General features: G+C 44.6%; 1 protein-coding gene across 2 annotated transcripts in view; it reads left to right on the top strand.

Annotated features, from left to right (window-relative positions):
- ELAVL1 (ELAV like RNA binding protein 1) overlaps positions 1-15,451 on the top strand; it is a 39,816-nt gene that overhangs the window by 2,380 nt on the left and 21,985 nt on the right. For both annotated transcript variants that reach the window (XM_084221133.1, XM_084221134.1), the window contains exon 2: positions 7,210-7,393. In XM_084221133.1, the coding sequence (XP_084077259.1) occupies positions 7,222-7,393 (172 nt within the window). In that variant the 5' untranslated portion in view covers positions 7,210-7,221. The remainder of the gene's footprint in view (positions 1-7,209; positions 7,394-15,451) is intronic.

The following is a 15,451-nucleotide window of genomic DNA, read 5'->3' as shown; positions in this document are numbered from 1 at the left end:
CTTTGGGTTTTTTTGTTTGTTTTTAAAATTAATAGCAGCAGTATAGTACTATAAAGTTATAATTTTCCTATCTTCTACTGCTTCCATGGCCTCCATGTAGGAACACAGCAGCAAACAGACCCTCAGAGATGGATTTCTAGCTAGCTGTTTTGTGCTGGTGAACAAATTGGATGCTGTCTTCCTGCTATTCACTTGCCTTCCTGCCCCATCAAGGTGAAAGTATCTGAAGATGGGTCAGTGTTATCCAAGGTTGGATCAATGTGTGGAGCAGCTGTTGTCAGAAAGTGTCTGGAATCTATAGTTCTTATGTCCGCTGCTTCTCATGTCCTGCCCTCTCCCTCAGAAAGGAATCATTCCCTCGCAGCACAGTTGTCTCCAGATGTCTTTTGTGTAGGTGAAAAATAGCCAAAGACAATTTATGGACAAACTTATACTGTCTAGAAAAAGGAAGATAATAAATTATTTCCTTTTTTTAAAGCTCTGTTTATCATAAATCTGTTTTTTTTTAAATCCCAGTGCAGAAGGTGAGACAGTCCAGGCTGTGCAATGTTCTTCGCTTCTTCGCTGTCTCTTCCCTGCTTAGGAACTTGCTGGTGTTAACTGGCAGCATCTTTGACCCAGGAGCAACAGCTGTGGAATCACAGAATGCCAGAATGGCTGGAGTTGGGAGGGACCTTAGAGACCATTTCATTCCACTCCCTGCCATGGGCAGGGACACCTTCCACCATCCCAGACTGCTCCCAGCCCTGTCCAGCCTGGCCTTGGGCACTGCCAGGGATCCAGGGGCAGCCACAGCTGCTCTGGGCACCCTGTGCCAGGGCCTGCCCACCCTGCCAGGGAACAATTCCTGCCCAAGATCCCATCCAGCCCTGCCCTCTGGCACTGGGAGCCATTCCCTGTGTCCTGTCCCTCCAGGCCTTGTCCCCAGTCCCTCTCCAGCTCTCCTGGAGCCCCTTCAGGCCCTGCCAGGTGCTCTGAGGTGTCCCTGTGTCCTTCTCTTGTCCAGGTGAGCACCCCCAGCTCTGCCAGCCTGGCTCCAGAGCAGAGGGGCTCCAGCCCTTGCAGCATCTCCGTGGCTCCTCTGGCCTGGCTCCAGCAGGTCCATGTCTTTCCTGTGCTGAGAAGTGCATTGTGATGTGAAACTCTGAGCAGAGCCTGGTATCCTCTATCTGTCAGGGCTGGCTGTTAACCTGGGAAGATGGGGAAATGTGGATCTGGCAGCAGATGTTCAGTGTCTCAGCCACAGCTTTCTGATTGTCCTTGCTCCTATGGCTCAGGCTGAGAGGAGCCCCAGTGCCTGCCTGGTGTTGGACCAGCAGTGGATGGTAATTATGGCCAGTCTGTATCTGATTTCTACAAGCATCCCAATGATGATTAATTTTGTTCCTAGGAATTGAGTGCAGTTCATTGGACTGGTAAAGTAAGGTCATTGCTCTGAAGAATGCAGCTTATTTTTTGGCCTCAAATGCTTTTGTCTCTGAATGGCAATATAAGCATTGACAAAAACTCCTTGATGATATTATTATATGAACATGAGTAAAAAGGAGTAAGGGAGGCATTTAAAACCCTTCCAGAGAAATCTGATTGCTAAAACTACTTTGCTGAAATATTAAAATTATGACAATTGAGATTTGTTAGACCAAAAATGTGCTCAAAACTAAGTTTATGCCCAGTGTTTTTAAAACAACATTAAAAAAAAAAAGCTTGAAATATGTTGTACTGAAATGAGTGATTCAGCATTTGGAAATAGAATTTGTGGAGATGCAGCAGCAGATTTTAGTAATGGCCGCTTCTGGTGCTGAGCTATTTTTATTGGCAAAAGTGTTGGAATCTTAGGTGCAGTCAAGCTGAGGAGAACAAGGGTAGTGTCCTCATTTCAGGTGTGCAAAGGGGAAAAGAATCAAAGAGATGAGATCTGTTACCTCTGGAAAACCCCAAGGGTAGGCAAGTAGAAAGGGTTTGCTTTTTTCCCCTCATACACTGTATATATGCTGTTCTTGAATTTAAAAGGCAATCTGGATTTTGTGATTTCTCCCTCCTCCCAAATGGCTTTTGATGTTTGGTCAAGATTTGAGGGGAATTTGAAGGAATAGTGCATGAGTATGTGGTGAATCAAATACCAGCAGGGCTTGCACTGAACTGTCCTTGTCCCATGATCTGTGTGTTCATGGAGAAGTCTGTGCTTTTGGGGTGCAATATGCAGAGCTGTTGGTGTCATGAAAAGAGTCTGTGTAAAGAATAAAAGGTGTTTTCTTGTAGATTATGGGGAAAGGCTCTGTGATGTAGAGGTCTGGATTAAGTAATGGAGAGAGATGTGTTCTGACTGTGGAGCACTAGGAAAATTTTTTTTTTCCTTGGCAGGCAGGTAGGCTTAGGGGAGGGTTTTCTGCTGGTGTGGCTATTCAGGTGAAACCTATTCTGTTCCTTTCAGCAATTTCAGAGAAGACAGTATGTTGCTTTTTCGTCCCCCAGTGTTTGTCCTACTCTGTTGTGATTAAACTCTTGCTTCTCAATCTTGGTATGACAGCTGCCTGCAGAGCAAGTTTTTGCATGACAATACTGTGTTGGATAGTTCTTGAAAATAGAGGCTCTTCAGGCCCTTCTGCCTGTGTGGCATTGGTTTTGAGATGTGTTCCAGCCTGGACATCTCAGCACTTCTGCACCTGCCTTCTGGATTGGTTTGGCACTTGCCTGAATGTAGTAGTGTTCTTTTTGTTCTGTTTCAGGTGTGGTCTCCAAGAAACAGCTCAGCAGCTTAAGACAAGATTGCTGCCTTGTAGTCAGCCATGACTCTTGGGGGGAGGCCTGTCAACAAATATCCGTGTGCTGGAGAAGCAGAAGTGCTCTAGTACCTTGAGGTTCTGCTTGAAGCACCCAATTTAGATTCCTAAGTCCACAGGCAGAGCTCAAGAATAAGAGAGCAGCTGTGGCTGCCCCTGGATCCCTGGCAGTGCCCAAGGCCAGGCTGGACAGGGCTTGGAGCAGCCTGGGATGGTGGAAGGTGTCCCTGCCCATGGCAGGGGATGGAATTAAATGGTCGCTAAAGTTGCTTCCAGTCCAGCTATCCTGGGATTCTGTGAGCATCTGTTTAGGTGTCGACATATGAATTTGTGACCTCAGTAGTGGTCTGGTGCCTTTTTAGTCCTGTGAACAAGGTGAAGGTAGACAAAGCCTCTTGCCTGATGTTGAAGGTGGGCAGTTCTTGCCAGTGTTCTCAGTTCACATGATCTCCACAGTTCCATACAGTCTCCCTGCTTAGCAATCATCTTGCAGTGAAATAATTAATAGCAGTGATTCCTAGAATTCTGGATGGAGGTACAGAGTGTCATTGGGAAAAAACGTTTATTGGTCTGTTGCCAGAACCATTAAACCTGTGGAATTTGGTGTGCTTTTGTGAGAAGGTGATTGTCATGGTCAGTGCAACATTTCTGCAAATAATGCTCATGAGAGCTTTTTAATCCAGTCCTGGGAATGCTGGCCTAGCTGGGGATGTCTGAGCAGTCGTTGGCCACAGGTGGTGAAGTGTTAGGCTTTATAGATTCAAGCACCTCCAGAATTAGTGGAAGATTCAGGCATAGCACTTATGATTCCCTTTGTTGCTCTGTGCACCCTTGGCATTTTAATTTTGGGGCATCTTACCCAAGGAAGAAGGTGGCTGCTGCCTTTTCAAACAAGCTTCTGCAGCATTTGGTTATTTTAAAAAAAAAAAAAAGTAATTTTAGGAAGTGCAGTGCAGTAGAACCTACTATTCAAGTTTTAGTTTTTTGAGACATAAAAATGAAGGCCTCTTTTGGAAGGGTTGCAAACTACCTGTCTCTTTTCAGTCAGCCTTCCCACGTGGAGCTGTTGGGCCTTCTTGCCATCATTGACCTGTCCACTGGGAATATAAATGCATTCAGTCTTTGATTTATGTCATTGTGGATCGACAGGCATCAGTTAACAAAGTTCTCACTTGCAAATAAGTGTATAGGCCTGGTTCTCAAATCTGGAATATTTACTGATAGAAATGGATTGTTATCTCTTTGGTAGAGAAAGATCAGGACATCGCCTCAGCATATTTCAGTGAGAGCAGAATAAAAGCTTGTTTTTTAGTGTAGCATTGCTTGTTTCATCCATCCTATCTTATAGCACCTTTTCTTTTTGGAAATCTTTTCAGTATGCAGAGGTTACAGTTCTTCAGGGGCTCTTTTAAACTTTGGTAGCATGAGAACTGTTCACCTGTTGAGGAATACACATGGTGCAGGTTGGTAGCAGCAGTGTGAGCTGCAGGTTGTTCTGGGAGGGGGTTCTTCAACTCTGACACACTTGGGGCCATGACGATTTCCCTGTGGAGCCTCTTCCAGAACCTTTTCCTAATATCCAACCTAAACCTCCCCTGACACATTGAGAAGTCCCTGGACTAAACATCAGCATCAGGATAGGCACAGCCCGGGGGGAGCTGTTCTGTGTCAGTGCACCACAAACTGGGACTGTGCTGAGGGAAACCTGGGGCTGAGCTGGTGAGAGGAGCTGGTCTGACTGGGGGACTGTGGGGTGTACAGGGACTCACACGGGGCCTGTGGGGTCACTGGAGCCTCTGCTGCAAAGGGGCTGTGATCCCAGCAGTGCCAGTCTCGGGGGGTGCCAGTGGGACCCCCAGAGTGGCATCAGACGGATGAACTGTGGGGGTTTCCTTAACACCTCACCAGCAGAGGAAGTGGTGCCCACTAACTTCCAGGCTGCCTGGACAGCGTTAGTCCTGCAGCAGATGGTCTAAGTGCTCAGCAAGAGATTAGGAAGAAAGAAGCATCTCTCTCAGCTCCCTGCTCCTCTAACTCTTCACTGTGCCTTTATTGCTCCTGCATGCTTGGTTCCTGGTATCCCGTGGAAACCTTTGCCAGGCCTGAATGCAAGGGCTTCCTATGTTTGCTTTCTAAAAGCCTGAAGAAAAGCAGGTGGAAGCTTCCTTCCCACCTTCTAATGGCTCTGAATCAGCACTGCCCCAGGCACTGCTTGAGTATCCTGAGAGGTGCAGACTGTAAGTATTGCAGACAGGTTAGAGGATGAGGGACAATGATGGAAAGTCAGCAGCCACTTGCCCAACTCTTGGCAATTCTGCTTTATGACAGATATAAGTGTGGTAACTTGCCCTCCTGGTGTGCTGGGAAGTTTTCTCTGCTTTGTATCTGACTGTGGTGCCTCTTTTTCAGGCATCAGATACACCCTGGAGAGTTAAAAAAAAACCAAAACCCCAATCTTTTAAGTATCTGTTCTTGAAATCAGTAGAATTTATAGCACTTTCTTAATCTCAGGAGCAGGAAGGATTTATATAATAAATAAATGGCAATAAAGGGCAAAGTTGATTAAAACAAAGGAAATTTTAACTTTTTCCACTTACAGGTGTAAAAATGTCAACATTTCTTCCTTTGCTTACTAAATACTGTAGATGTGCCATGCAACTTGCACTCATCAACACATTGGTGTGTTTTGCTTGTAGGGCTTGAATTTTGTGGAGTGCAAAGGCAAGCAAAGTTACCTTCTATTCAAATAATTCTGAAAGTGTGTGTTACGTGGTTTTATAACTTAGACATGGTGACCACAGACAGTTCAGCTGTTTGAGTGTTGTTTACCAGAACAGGAAACTTCTTTGAGATTGTACTCAGCAAATTCTGACAGAGCCAGGAGGGAACACATATTTAATGGCAGAATTTGTGGTACAGCTGAGATTACCTGGCAGCATAAAAATAGTCTGCTGTGGGGAGTCTCTTCCCCTGCTTCCAGCTTTGCAGTGCCTCCCCCTGCTTGGCTATCCTGTGGCATTAACTGGTACTTATCTTGCTGCAAGGAAAGCAGATTAAAACTGCTGACACAACAAAAAGGTCTTCCCTCCTGTGTGGTTTTCCATTGCTTTCACAGTACAGATTGGTTATCCCATGGGCAGAGGGTGCTGGAATAGGATCATATTGACACTCAAAACACAAAAATGAGGGTAGAACCTGATCCGTGGGTGAAGGGGAGCAAATGCTTCAACACATACTGAAAAGATAAAGATTCAGTTCAATTCCATGCTGTGTTAAATCTCAAATTAGCATAAATCTTCTCATGGTATTCTATGGTCATGTGCTCAGATATTTCTTTAAAAATTTGACCTTCACTGTCAGACACGAATTAACAGCAGCTGCTGGTGAGGGGCCTAGAAGTCCCTTCATGCAGGGAGCATTCCCTTTCTAGACTGTGGATTTCTGGTTGCTGTTTCTGACTTCTATTATTCAACTTCTGGCTGTCAGTCATAATGCAGTCTCTGGAAAGGCTTATCCTTTAGCAGATCCAGATCTGTAGATCCTGTTGCAGAAACAAGATTTAGTTATCTTGGTTTTGACTATTTCAAAGTAGTTGAAGTGCTTTAAAAACTAGGATTCTGGCAAGCCATGGGCAGCTTAAGTCTGGTGTGAGTTTTAGTTGTAGGTCAACTAAAACATCAGGATTCAGTCCCTGATGGTGGACTGAGGCAGAGAGTATCTTCCTGTGATAGGAATTCTGTATGTTTTCTCAAGGCTTTCTTCAAAAAGCTGCAAAAATAGAAACTGAGTCAAATACTCAATATGCCCCCAAGCCAGTGTGCAGCACAGACTCCCCGGTTTCATACATGCAGTAAAGCAGCACCAAAGGCAGCACTGAACAGGAACAGGCCTTGAGGTGCAGGATGGACCTTTGCAGGGGAAAACGTTCAGAAAATTAATAGTCTCCAGTTGAAACACTGAACTGGATCAGATCTTGCTGCTTCTTGTCTCTCTGTCTGAAAAAGTTCTGAGCATAAGGTTTAAGGTTGGAATTCAGGTTGAGGTGGCAGTTTGGTTGTGGCTGTTCAAATAACTGGACACAGGGGACCTGATTTTTACCTTGGCTGTTGGGAATACTTTGGTGTTTACAGGAATGTCTTCAAAATCTGTCTTGATGCTTTTTATTAATGTAAAAAAATAGAAATCCTGAAGAATTCTTTAATGGTACATAGTTCTGTAAAATGTCGTCTTTGTGCTTTTGAAAGAATGAATTGTCCTGGAATTTTCAACAAATAGTGTTTTGTTTTCTGAGTTGAAAAAAATGCATTGCTGAAGCAGTGGCTTGTTCTTAGTTTTTAAAATAAACATTCAAACTTATTTCAGGTGGAGGAAGTTTGGTTTATGGAAATATGAAGATCTAAGCCTCACTGAGGTTTTTTTCACTTTGCAGATATATTGTAAAATGTCCAATGGTTATGAAGATCACATGGCTGAAGATTGCAGGGATGATATTGGTAGGACAAATTTAATTGTGAACTACCTTCCTCAGAACATGACGCAGGATGAATTACGGAGTCTGTTCAGCAGCATCGGCGAAGTGGAATCTGCAAAACTTATTCGGGACAAAGTTGCAGGTATGATTTAGTGTTTTAAAACTGTCACCTTGTGCTAGACTGCGCAAGCAAATACTTGATTGAATACAATTTAATCTAGAAATACTAAATATTTGTGTGTGTAATCAAACTATTGACATATTTGCCTGGAGCTCCAGTAGTGCCAGGATTGGGTATTGGGAGGATGGAATGCTCAAGGCTAAGTTAATGACTGTTGTGTGTATGGCTGAGAATTCTGAGTACAGTTCCCAAATTTGAACATTAATAGACAGGTCTTAAACTGGTTTAAATTTAGTCCCTGGCTGATTTATTCTTCCTACAGTCTGAGTGTTTTTGACTCCACCAGAGCTCTGAATATACAAACAAACCTTTTGTTCTGATTTTGATTAGTAAAATAAAGGTGTGCTGGAGTTCTGAAGTGGCTGTATGTCTTATCACTGTTGCAGAATTTAACTTTTAAGTTCCTTAAATAGGATTGGTAGTAGTAGCTTTAAAATATGAGAGGAATGAATTGTTCTGACTTGTGAAACCTAAAGTTTCCTTGAAGCAAAACAAATGCTGACAGAGCAACTGCTTCCATTTCTATTTAGTTGCAGGAGGTTTGAGGTTTTAGCTGCTCTCTGAAGAGATTTTAATCCTTGCACTGTTAAAATACTCCATTTGCAAGTTTTGGTTATTCTTGTTCAGAATTTGCAGAATCTTGGATTCAGTGAGGGCATTTGGTTGTTTCTGGAGGGGAAAAAAAAAGCGTTGTTAACTAGCTGTGCACTGGTGTTTGCTGTTAACTAGCTGTGCACTGGTGTTTGCTGTTAACTAGCTGTGCACTGGTGTTTGTTGCCAGCCTGCAGCTCAGTGCTTATGGAATTCTCTGCTGCGCATGCTCAGTGTTGTATTTCAGAACCCAGTGATACTGATTGTTATCTAATCCCTAACGGAGACTGCTCCCCAGTCTGGAAAAGCTGCATGGGGCTAGTGGAATGCATGAGAGCGCTTTGTGCGTCATCTTTAGTGCTTTATTTGCTTGAGAATACCCATGAGAACTGAATAATTAAAAACTTCAGCATTTCCCTTCTGAGTAGCCTCTCTGATTTCCATGCCTCTGGCTTTCCTGATATCTTACAGATGAAGTAGCTTCTGATGTCTCTGTCTGTGTCTCTACTTAAGGGATATAGTATGTTCAGTCATGGTAAAATAGTTACATAAATACTGATTTCTTTGAATGTTTTGGTCGGTGAGTGTTTGTCCCAGATGTTGTCATGTGCTTTGTGGCACTCAGAAGTTGAGGGTTACTCTGAAGGCTGGTTTTGCAAGGAATAAGACCCCTTGCTTAATGATAGCAGGTCATGGCTGACCCACACCTTAGACTGTAAAATAAGCACAGGATGACCTACGTAGGAGGGAAGATATTTTCAGTGGGAAGCAAGAGACTTAATCAGTCTCTGAAGATGAGACCCTGTTTCACAGGTACCTGTAGTATCAAACACTTGTAAAGTCTGGTTAACTTTCACTTGGAACTTGACAGTGCTGGGTAGTTTAAAGTCCAAAACATACACTAGTGTGCTGAAGATTGTTCTTAACCTCAAGAATGAAAAGTAAAATTGCTGTTATTGTTGCAGAGTGCCTGTGGACAGAACACTGTCTTTTCTCTAAAGTGGTTGCAGGTGCTGGATTCTGTGTGGCTGCTGTGGTCATGCCACTGAATTTTGTTGCTACCTAATTTTTCACTTGCTTGCAACACTATTAGGAGCAGTTACCCGTCATCTCCATGCTTACTGATAGCTCTGGAATATCAGTGCCAAAGAACTGGCTCCTTCGGAGCATTTTTTCTTCCTCTTGCTTTTGTTTCTGCCCCTTAATGTTCACATTATATTCTTTATTCTCGAACTGTCTGTTAAACACATGGGTGTACAGCAGTTCCTGAACAGAAAAATCCTGTGGCAGAGTTCTGCTTTTCGTGTGCCTCCACTTGCATTACTCTGACCCTGTGGCAGACAGCAGGAAACTGGAGCTGCAGAAAAACCTGTTCAGCTCCCTGACCTTGGTTTCTGGTCAGATAAGTCATAATATTGGCATGTGAGATAGAGCGGGTTGAGTGGCCTGGGCAGGAGGGAGAGAAACCTTTTGCTTTTGTTTGAGTTAGACTTTTTGGATCAGTTCAGTTCTTTTCAATGAAGTCACAGCTTTTGTGCCGCGATAAAGTTTTAATAATCAGAGTATTTTGTCTTTGAAGCTTCCTTTATTGTTTTTGTTTGCAGAGTTAAAATCAACGTTTAGTTGATAATGCTTGCTTTTTGTAAAACACTGAATGATTTCTTCTCAGTTTATTGTCTGTTAATGGAACATGGGGCAAAAAATACTTCTAGTTGGAATGCAGTTTTTCATGACTTATTGAACTTGCATAAGCTGTCTGGAGACTGATTTACTGGGATTTAAGAACTGATTTGAAAGCCAAAGTTTTTGTTTGTTTGAGCAAAATATTTTCTATGCTCATTACATATGTTGTTGCATTTTGCTTCAAATGCAGCAGAGTATTGAACAGTCTGTGTTCCATGTGTTAGGTTGTGGTTATAAAATGTAGAGAAGCTCCTTGAAGCCTCCAGACTGCTTACCCTTTATGTCACTACTGGTGAGCATTACAGGAAGGGGAAAGTAGCAGCAAACCATAGTGTCAGTTCACATTCCTTACCAGGAGCTTTTGGGTTTGTGTACATATGAGCTATAACCATTGATAAAGGTGTGACTGTGTGTTTGGTTTGTTGTTTGAGATGTCATAGCTTCTTTTTCTGTTTGTTTTTTTTTTTCCTTTTTTTCAGTACCTGTACAGAGAAACTTGTGCACAGTAGATGAGCATTAGAAGGATGCAGGGCTCCTCCTGATCATACTGGAGGGAAAGCTGGGCGTTACATTCCCCAGTTGGTGTAGTGCACTCCTCAGCACTTCCAGACGTGGCTTTGCTTGACCTGTGATGAGTGAATCAGTACTGGGGGTCAGCAGGCAAACACTGGATTGTTGCAGTGCTGCTCGCTGTACTTGTGTTTATGGCGAGTATGTCTGGGACAGCCAGGATTTTCATAAGAGAATTATAGCATTCACTGGACACTGTTCTTTCTGTCAGATCTTAATTGAGCACCAGCCATGCCTCGGGGCTTTGAACCCTAGGGAAATGTTAGAAGGCTGATTCCCACTTCCCAATATAGTATGGCACAGTGTCCAGCCTGCAGTGTAATTTTTCACTAGTGCATCTCCTGGCCTGTCATGATGATTGCTGAGGTCTGTGAGTAGCCATTGACCTGATTCCATCAATTAAATCCTCTCTTCCTGAAGCTCTGGCTCATGAGGCTGAGAGCAAGAAGTCTGGGGTTGGTCCAGTAGCCCTGCAGCATTGACTGCAGACACAGCAGGGCCAGACTTGTACTCTGCACTGATTCCCTCTCCAGGGATGTGTATGATGTTAAATGTCCACTTCCTTGGAGCAACTGCCTCATGCTGGAGATGATCCAACAGAAGAAATCTGTCTGGTGCTGTATTTTGCATGGTCAGTGTTTGACTTTGCTGCAGCATCCAGGTTCTGGGGTCTGGGTTTCCAGCCATTGTGCTGGGCTGGACTCCTCTAACAGGTGAGTTTTTAAAAAACATTTCTCCTTTAGTACCTGTTAATGTAGAAATACAGGCCTCTGGGGATGATCAGTTTCTTGCAGCACAGATGCTGATGGCTTATTGTGTCAGGATGTCTGACATTGTACAGCACAGATGCTTTGCTCAATAGCTCTAAATTTTCCAAGAGATTCTGGTCATCTTTAGCCTGCTGTCCATGCAGCTGTACATAGACTGTTAGTCCTTCTGGACCAAATGCTGAAGCTGAAATTCATGTGTGTTTTAGTTTCTCTGTTTTCCCCTTACTCTGCTGAAGTATTGGTACTTTTAAACCTGACTGTCCTAAAGCTCTGAAAAGGTAAACTGCTTTTTTGTGGAATTTTTAAAACCAAAAAGCTGCCAAACTCATGTGCTATGGCAGCACATGATAATATTAAAAATTATATTCCTTATTGGATAATTATGTGGGCTGTGGGGTGCTCCCACCAGTGATACTGTATGTAACTGTCTTCAGAGTGCAAGGGGAAAGAATTCATCAAAACTACCACAAAGCTGTGTTGGGAGAGTTTAAAATGGATATTAGGAAGAGATTCTTCCCCCTGAGGGTGGTGGGCACTGCCCAGGCTCCCCAGAGACTCCAGGAGCGTTGGGACGGTGCTCTCAGGGCTGCTCAGGGTGGGGGTGTTGGGGTGGCTGTGCAGGGACAGGGGCTGGAAGGGCCCCACAAGGACCATCAATCCAACTGAGAATATTCTAGGGTTCTATTCTAGGATTCTGTGAACCTTTTTCCCCATGTGTTTATGGTCTCAGACTTCTTTGGGGTCTATTTATTGCTCCTGACACCATATCCCCGCTCAGGGTCCCTGGTGACAGGTTGCTGTGCACACCTCATTCTGTGAGGGTTCCTTCTGACAGTGATTGATTTTGGGAAGGAGGCATCCAACTTCCTGAGGTTTCCTGTTCCTTCCAGTACATCTTCTGTATTGCTTGAGCAGGGATTGTTTTCCCTCTGGTACTCCCGACAGTCTGCTCTAGAAGTGTAGGATATGATCCTTCACACTGCTCCAAAGGCTCTGTCTGTACCTGCCAGCTCCCCAGACCTGGCCCCCTCTGTGCAGAGGCTGGGAGGGAGACGTGGGCTTCCTCTGCGCTCTCTGCATTTGCTGTGTCAGTGTGAGCTCTGATGGAGGTCGCTAAGGTGATCAGCAGCTGTCGAGGCAAAGGGATCTCTCCACTGCTGCTGGCAAGTGTGGAGCAGAAAGGACATTGTGAGGTGACTTGTTTTATGCAGGAATTTGGGGTCCATCTCAAACATTGCTGTAGTGATGACTCACTCTCTGCAGGTGTGCCTGGGACATGTTGCTTACAGGACCAAAATAAGTCACTTTCATATAGTTGCAATTCCTCAGGAATGGACATAAAGCTTTACCCTTTCCCTGCCTTTTTCTTTTCATGTCTTCTCTGGAAGACTCATTCTCAGAAATTGCAGAAATGAGTGCCCTTGTCCATGTGAGCTTTTCACGCAGAAAAGGGAGGAGGATTTTACTGCCCAGCTGTCAGGTCCTGCAGGGTGGTGAGTGGCTCAAGTTCATGTGACAGGGCAGCTACTCATTTCACCAGTGCAGTGAACTCAGTTTAGAAATGGAATTCTGAAGTGTTCTTGTTTGTGGAAAATACTTAAATATTCTCTTTGACTGAAATAGTTTCCTTTTGCATGCAAAACACCCATGAAATTTTTCATGCAGGTTTGCTGTTAACTGTGGAATTGGAATGCATCATTACCTCTGGATTTTTTTTTTTCTAGCTCTTTAATCACATTTGGTGGTATGTGATTTCTTTAAATGTGCATTCAAGAATGCCTTGTGGCAATGGTTAACTTAATGAGAAGTGCAAATGGTTTGCCGACAAATTGCCCAAATACTGAAAATGTGAACACCAGCTTTGCCAGCTCCACTTAATTCCCTTTGTCATAAAGGTGGCCACATAAACTGCCTCAGAGTTAGTAACTGAGTTCTCTCAAGGGTATAGGAATATAGTTAACCTAAATTAGAGAATTCTGGAATATCCTGAGCTAGAAGGCACCCACCCTGAGAGCTCCTGCAGCTCTGGCAGCCTTGGCACCATTCCCTGGGGAGCCTGGGCAGTGCCCAGCAGCCTCGGGGGGAAGAACCTTTCCCTGAGCTCCATGCCAAGCCCTGGCACAGCTCCAGCCCTTCCTGGCCCCCTGTCCCTGTCCCAGAGCAGAGCTCAGCCCCTGCCCCTGTGCCTGCCCTGGGCAGGAGCTGCAGCCCCCGAGGAGCCTCCCCTCAGTCTCCTGTGCTCCAGCTGAACCAGCCAAGTGCCCTCAGCTGCTCCTCAGCCCCTTCCCCTCCAGTCCCTTCCCCATCTTTCTAGCCCTAAAGCTTGCCTGGGCTCCTTTAGGGGGATCAGAGCACAGCCAGTAGATGCAACAGCTCTAGCAGCAGTTCTTGGGCTCTGCTTCTCAATATTTGGGTCATATCTCGGGTTTTCAGTGGATTTCTGGTGCCCCTCTTATGACCCAGAGTGCTGGCTGCTGTCAGGATGGGACAGAGCACCTGGACTTGGAGCAGGTTGCTCTGAGCTTTGTCAGGTGTACTTGACCAAAAGGAGGTTGACATTTTTGTTCTGGTTGACCCTTGCTTGGGGACAGTCAAGCACTTGTTTAGCTGTTGCTGAAGTCAGGTCTGTGCACCAGTCTGGCCTAGGGCACTCCAGAGCACTGTGAGCAGGCAGAGCAGGGCAGGGACTGGGCACTCTGCTGTGTTTAGCCCTTGCGCACTCAGGGCTGGTGACTCAGGTGTGCTGGGGTCTCCAGCAGTTGTGGCAGCACCTATTCCTGGAACAGCCTTGGCAAGAGGCCTTGGCAAAAGAAAACCTTCATTTACTGAAAAGGATGGTGGAGCTGTCCAGGGAGTGCCTGGGGCCTCTCGCTCAGGCTGAGCAGATGAGTTCTTTGTGAGGAGGACCTTTGTCACCAGATGAAGGGCCTGTGAGCGTGTTGAAAACCAGTCCTTGAGTTTGGGGTTCATCAGCAGCTGGAGGGAACCCCCAGTGAAGTACCCAAAGGTTTGACATCAGGGCCAAATCTGTTAGAAATGTTGGTCAGTTGGCTGAGGGTTCTGACTGTGTGCACACTGGGTGTGCACAGCGATGCCAGACTGGGAATGGGGCTGGTCACCAGGTAGTGGTGGTGCTCCCACTCAGAGGGACCCTGAGAGTGTTCTCTGAAAGCTTTGAGGCAGGGCTGGCACAACAGGCACTGACTCCCTGCTGGTTTGGGGTCGTGGGTGTCCTTCCAGTCTGTCTGGATACACTGAGAGGGTTAAATACAACCCTCGTTACCGTACAAGTCAAAAAGACCAAGAGAACTGTACAGGCCATTCCATGGCTCTGCTTCCTTTGCTTTTTTTTTTTTCCTGTAGGAAGCCATACAAATGAACTATGTAGCAACATCTTTGGTTGTGTTCTAATATTTTTCAGCATGTTTTTAGTGGGAGTTATTTTTCTACATCTTAGAATACTTTCATTCTCTTCCAAAGGAGCAGCTGCGTTTCTGCAGTGCAAAAGTTGGGTTCAGGTCAGCCTGTGACTGAGCACTTGCTGAGGATTTTGTACTGTAATGTTTGCAGCTAAAGAAGTGTTGTTATTTGAAAGTTGCAGTTTCTTCCTCAAGAGAAGGAGGAAGTGAATTTTTTGAGCCCTCAGCATCTTGAACAGTCAGATTTTTTGTTCCAACAACAGGTGAACAAATTTGGTCCTGTTTAAAGAAATGAGATCTTGCAGTAAGTGGGCAGGTATTTTCCTCCCAGACTCCCTCCAAAAAACAAGCCTGTGGTATTTCTGTACAGTTTTGGGCCTGGTGTTGGCCTGGTGTGTTCTGTGTTCACTTTACAAATCTTTTTCACTTCACAGAATCTTGGATGCTGGTGGTTCATCTGGAAAAGGAGCCCTGGAGCAACTGAAATTAAATCTCAGTAGAGAAATGTTCTGGAACTGAGAGAAAGGAAAAAAACCAAAAAAGAACATATAGAAATGATAATTATGCAGAGAGGCTTTGTGAAATAAAATTAATTACGAAAACGCCCCCACCCTTTTGTTTTCAGGATTTAAAGCTGTTACTCTTATGGTTGAATTTTTGTAGTATTGTGGAGATGGCGAGATCCCTGTGAGCTCTCTGAACCAGGGTTGACAACAGACTTTTGTCAAGTTAGCTTTGTAGCTGTTGACTTTTTCCCAAAGGAGGCATCTGAGTTGTTTGTATTCATCTTTGTTTCAAGGCAAATATCACTGATTTTACATAAGAAGGAGAGGCAGCTTTATTTGTAATTTGTAATGTTTTTCTGAGTCGTTTGAAGGTCAGGCTTTCCAAACCAGCTCAATGTGCTTTTGCCCTTAAACTTCTATGAATGAGACTCTTCATTGTTGAGCTGTGACCTGAAACAGAGATTGTGTCCTAAAGCCAGG

Source organism: Fringilla coelebs, assembly GCF_963513975.1.
Source record: "Fringilla coelebs genome assembly, chromosome: 24".
Lineage (NCBI taxonomy): Eukaryota > Metazoa > Chordata > Aves > Passeriformes > Fringillidae > Fringilla > Fringilla coelebs.
Note: the sequence above shows the minus strand (reverse complement) of the source record. Positions and strands in the feature narration are given on the sequence as shown.